We start from the raw sequence: 6,000 nt of genomic DNA, 5'->3' as shown, positions 1-6,000 counted from the left end.
AAAAAAAAAAAAAAAAAAAAAAAAACCAAAGCAAATATATGCTGACAATTCGACAATGCACTCAGTAGGACACACTGCATATTATGAAGATCTTGAATTTTTTTAAAGTAACTTATGCCGGTCAAAAATACTCTGGGCACGATCATAAGACACTAATTATTGTACATGGTCTTGAAGCCACCCCCTTAATGTAGCGCGATCTTATTGAATGCTGGAATTTCAGTATCGTAAAGAACTGACATAGAAAAACAAACCTCTTTGCTTGACCAGAGGCCCCTGTAGACGAGGGCCCTTTCTTCAAAGTATCCTTTTCTTTGTCTCCAGATTCTGCTTTCTTAGAACTTTCTCTGGCTTCCTTCTCGACAGGATCACCCTTCACGGAGTCTTCCTTCTTACCATCTTTATGGTTCGGATTCATCTCATAACCCTTGGTTTCCTTCTCCGGGCTGTGTGCAATGGCGTCCTGCCCATCTTTTGGCTTACTTGCTTCAGAATCTGTAATTTTCACATTTTTACCTGTTTCTAGGAGGTCATCACCATCAAAATCCAGAGTGATGGCATCTTCAGCCTGGATTGTGACCGAGATGTTGTCATCCTCAGCTTCTTTCCCAGTCGCATTAGCTTCCATCTCTTCATGAGCTGTGTGATCAGCCTCAGCTAGGCTCCCTTCTGAAGGAAGAGGTTTAGATACTTCTTGTGTGCCATCACCAGAACCTGCTATATCTAAGAGGATTTAACAGGAATAAATATGGCAAAACAAGAAGTTTAAACAATTTCACATTCATAAGCTAAAATAGGACCTAGAAAATATAAAGCCAGTCATTAGCACTGATGGAGGGTTAGGGGGAAACACAGGGATTAACTAACATACACAATCCTTTACCTAAGATCACTTATTCTTCAGGGAAAAAAAAATGATCTCTACATACAAACATCAAAACAACAACAGTGAGAAAATGAATCCATCCTCAAGATGCGGCTCTTCGTTTCTGCTTATAAGTTGATGGTATCTGAATAGTTTTCCTCCATGGTAGAGTGACAGATGTGCAGGTTTGTTTCCAATGTTCGGCTCATCTTGGGATTTAATCCTTGTGACCTTGGGAGCTCCTTGGTGACTTCCTGGAAGGTCACAGTGTGAGGACACTGATCTTCAGAGTGTTTCCAAGCCCCATCTTTTTCACTCTTCAATCCCTGGGTAGTCCAGAATGGAATGCAAACCCTCTAGGGAAGGCGCCGAAGACATTACTCCGTGAGGTCTAAAGAGGTGGATGCTTGTGACCTACATCCTATCCAGGTGGTCTGCAATGACTGTTTGCAAAGATATCTTGCATTCCCACAGAGAGTAAGGCCTCAGGTATGTGAGACTTGCAGTCAGTAGCTTTATTCCATCGATGCTCTGGGCTTTTTATTCTGCCCGGCTGAAGAGCCTGCTCCATGTCCTTTCTAGTCCAAGTAGGATAATGTGACTTCGGTCCAAGAACTCAACCTCATAGTGACCACATGTATTGCTACTGTTGTCCTGTGATTGTATTGGGTAAGATAGTTCTCCCAAGCCACTACACATGTCAGAAAATGATAGGAAAGTTTCTCTAAGTAGCAAACAAAAGCCAGTTTCCTGGTCATTCACCACTCTTTAAGATCGGTGCAGAATTCACTGAGTCATAAACTAAGACTCCGATAAGCACGTATGAGTTACTGCAGTGTCAGTCTTAAAGACGGAATTTACTTACCGTATGCTACAAGTTATTTTTAAAATAGAACTAAATCTACAGTGAAAAATGGTATCATTCACTACAGTAACTGATATGTACTTTAAGTTAGGATATATCTTGTATTCAAAAGAAAATCAAAACCAATTGAAAAATTAAGAAGCTAACTTAATTCACTAAATTGATAATTTGGAAAGAAACTATTTGAAATAAGATTTCAAATAAGTAATGTTTATTTTCATACACTTTGCTTTTCTACGTGTCCATAAACTTGGTGCTCTACTTAGCATCAGACATACCTTTCTCATTTTCTTCTTCCTCACCATCCTGAAATTCAAAGAATAATCAAATGTAAAATAAACTCAGAGAACTACATTTAATAGCACAAAACCAGTCAAATTAATGTTAATTATAAAATATCGATTTTAAAATCACACACAAATATATTTCAATCAAAACTCAGACTCATTTAGGACTACAGAGTACCCTTTTGCTCTATATAATAGTACCAATAACAGGCAAATCTCTCAGTAAGCATACCATTTCATTAACCAAAACTAGTTAATCCAAACTATAATCCAAACCTTACTTGTACTACAGGACTATCAACAAAAAGGCTGACATGCTAGTCAACATAAGTGGGGAGAGCCAGGAGAGCGCCACAACCTCCATTAGTACGTCTGCAGGCGCCAATTCTTTTACCATGGAGCTCAGGGATCAAACTCAGGTGGCAGCAAGCATCTTCACCCACCTGAGCCATCTTTGCGGCCTGTCGGAGCTACTTTTAGCATATGATGTGGAATCAGAAATATCATCTGCAGTGGAGCAGATGCATGGCAAAGAAATAAAGAGAACAAACAAGGTCTGCCTCCCTTCCTACACTTCAAAATGGGAAGAAGATGATGACATGGAGTCAGTGCCAAGTTACTTTCTTGAAAAATATCTGTTAAATGAGTTCAAAGCTTTCACAAATATACTAGCAAACAGCCAATAAAAATGCTATTTGTGCTACAGGTAATCAAAGCAAAGAGCACACCCATTTAAAAGAAGTAATTTTAAAAAGCTGGGCACAGTGGTGCATGCCTATAATCCCAGCACTCTAGAAGACAGAGGCAGGTTGATCTCTGTGAGTTCGAGGCCAGACTGGTCTACAAAGTGAGTCCATTAACAGCCTGTCTCAAAAAACCAAAATAAGTAATTTTAAAGCAAAATATTTTATATTTCCCAAACTTAATGTGCTAGTTTTAAAATAGAAATATCTCAATGAGAAGATGTTATTCTTGGAGGAGAAATTCTAAGGAAAAATTACTTTAAAAAATGGGTACACTGTGAGAGAATAAGAGGCTTGCCAGTAACTAGACTACGGCCTGCAGCCAGAAAAAAACATTTTTGTTTATAAAGAAAAAACTGCAAAGATTACTAAGGTAGTTCCACCAAGATAAACTCTCCCAACATAAGCCACAGAAAAGGAAGAAAGCACAGCAGTCTCAACAGATGAGGTTCCCAGGAACACCTCGGTCACACAACTCTTAATACAAGCTGCGTAGACAGTTAACTGGTTCTGGTGAGCTGGGAAAGCTCCCATAAGCAAAGCCTTAAAGTGCTGCATCTCCAACACACCACTGAAGTACAACAGAAGCCTGGAAGCACTTGTTCCAACAGGCTGCCGACACCATTCCCACAGCTTCTCATCCTGCAGGTCTGAAACGGATGAAGACTGTGCACCACTTAACGTGTCCAGGTGATTCTGGTCTGCAGGTCCAGGAAAGACTTGACCAAGTCCTCCTGCCTAGCAGTGAAAGAAGACTTCAAGCAAAACTTTCAATGCAAGTCAAAATTAAAATTTTTACCAAGGATGACAACCATAATGGTGTGTGTGTGTGTGTGTGTGTGTGTGTGTGTGTGTACACATGTGTATATACACCCACAAGAGTGTGTTGGTACATGTGAACACAGAGAGCAAAGATCAATGGCACTCGTCTCTCCCTGAACCTGGAGCACAGTTAGCTAAACTGGCTAGTCAGAGAACTACAGGGATCTGACTGTCCCACCCTGTCATCCCTACCTCACCACTCCAGAGTTCCAGGTATGAATTATATTGGGCTTTTACATGGGTGCTAGAGATCTGAACTCAGGACTCAGGCTTGTAATATAAACCAACAGCAATATAAATCCTATCAGTCTGTGTACTGATATTACATACGATGATTTCTTTCTCATTTTAAACTTTACTTTTTACTGTGTGTGTGTGTGCGCATGTACTCACATGTGCACATGCAAACATGACTGTAGAGACCCTTGGGAGGCATTAGATCCAGCACTCCAGTCCTCTAAGAGCAGTACATGCTCTTCACCACTGGGCCTTCTCTCCAGCTCCCTGGGCTTTTTTCTTAATTCAGTATGTCTACTGAAGGATGTTAGAAGCCAAGTGTTTCCACAGTGTTTAACTCAGCATATAACTCCAAGGCACACAGGGCAGAGGGTCCTGACATAATTCTTAGGAACCAATGCTGATAAGAATAGAGTTGCGGGTTAGTGAATGACCGCATACATAAGCTCATGCTCATTCTACTAATAGCACTATTAGGGTTAAACTAGGTCTAAACACACTTCAAACTCCTTAAAATATAAAGACAAACCAAGAAGTACAAGAAGGGACAGGAAAATGTCCGTACCTATGACACCTGTATACAAATATGCAATGTATTTGAAAATAATCTCCCCATTAAAAACAATCTTTAAATTAGCCACTTCGGGGACTATTTTGAATAAGAGCATTTCACACATGAAAATGAATCACATTTTCTAGAAAGCAGGTGCTCAAGTGGTGTATCTCGTAGTAAGGCCTACAACCCCTAGTCAAATGCTGAAGGACTTAGCATAAAATGCCTCTCTTTCCACGCACTCTAGGGACAGCAAGAAGTCCAAGTCAAGACTCACATACATTCTTCAGGCAGCCACATTTTCCTGTCATGCTCTAGGTGAGCGTGGAATATACATGTGTCTGCATGGTAAGTAGAAAGTGGCTGAGTAAGCCTTCAAAATCATCGTATGTAACTGCCTGAAATCTAGCTGAAAACACACTCAACAGTGTGGAAAACAAATTGGCCCAAGTAAAAAAAAAAAAAGTTTTATGGGTAACAGCAACAAGCTGGCATGTGTTAAATATATAAGCCCACAATAAGCACTAAGTAGCTGCTAAAATAAAGTCACTGAATAAACAAATACATTGTGAGATACTAATCTTTCTAAACAGCGTAACTTCAATACTGTGGTAAATTCAGTAGAACAAAGAAAACCCAACAGTATGGAGTGACTTAGTGAAAAGAATATGATATAATATAGACAAACAAATAAATAAATGAGCCAGTGAGATGGCTCAGCAGGTAAGGGCTCACTGGCAAACCCGACAAGCTGAGCTTGACCCCCAGGCTCACATGGGAGAAGACAAAGCACTCCTAGAAGTTGTTCTCTGATCTATACACACATAATAAAATAACTATATTTTAGATATAGTTAACAAATTTTTAAAGAATATGCGACTGAGCATAAGACGTAGGTAATTAGGCAATCTTTACCACTAAAACAATTTACACTGTAATGTCATCCATCTAGACTTTATTCAGTAAACTCACACGTGATATAAAATGTCTCAAGGATAAAAAGCAATAGATATAGAGCAACCACTAGATTGAAGGGGCATTAACTTTATGAAGAGAACAGGAGTACATATAGCTTTGAAAAGTACCCACACCAGGCGTAAAAGTATGCAATATCTCATGTCTCCCCAACTTCCACTTCCCACCCCCCAAAAAGGCACTCAGACTAGAAAAGTGCTGTAAACACAGGTACTCACAAAAGGGAATAGACATGGCAGAATTATATGGTACTACAGGGGCTCTTTTCATTGTTCTTTTTAAAGATGTATTCATTTATATTTTAGGGGTACAAGTAGTTTGCCTGCATGCACTGAATATATGCCTGGTGTCTGAGGAGGCCATAAAGAGTACTAGATCCCCTGAAACTAAAGTTACAGATGTGAGTTACCATGTGAATCAAACCCAGATACTCTGCAAAAGCAATCTGAACACTAAGCCATCTCTCTAGCAACTCTTTTATTCGGTGAGACAGGATCTCACTATGTAGCCCTGGCTGGCCAGGCACTTGCTATATCAACAAGGTTGGTTTCCAACTCACCGAGATCCTCGTGTGTCTGCATCCCAAGTGCTGGGATTAAATCTGTGTACCATTATACCTAGCTTCTTGAGATAAGAAATGTGTAAGATTTAAA

The 6,000-nt window shown here is 39.8% G+C and overlaps 1 protein-coding gene across 1 annotated transcript in view; it reads right to left on the bottom strand.

Annotated features, from left to right (window-relative positions):
• Sltm (SAFB like transcription modulator) overlaps positions 1-6,000 on the bottom strand; it is a 45,787-nt gene that overhangs the window by 19,234 nt on the left and 20,553 nt on the right. The window contains 2 exon segments of the mRNA XM_055598068.1: positions 255-723; positions 2,009-2,036. Coding sequence (XP_055454043.1) covers positions 255-723; positions 2,009-2,036 — 497 coding nt within the window.

This window comes from Psammomys obesus, unplaced genomic scaffold (genome assembly GCF_907164565.1).
Source record: "Psammomys obesus unplaced genomic scaffold, mPsaObe1.curated_primary_1811, whole genome shotgun sequence".
Classification (NCBI taxonomy): Eukaryota; Metazoa; Chordata; class Mammalia; order Rodentia; family Muridae; genus Psammomys; species Psammomys obesus.
The sequence above is the reverse complement of the archived record's forward strand: the minus strand, read 5'-3'. Positions and strand labels throughout refer to the sequence as shown.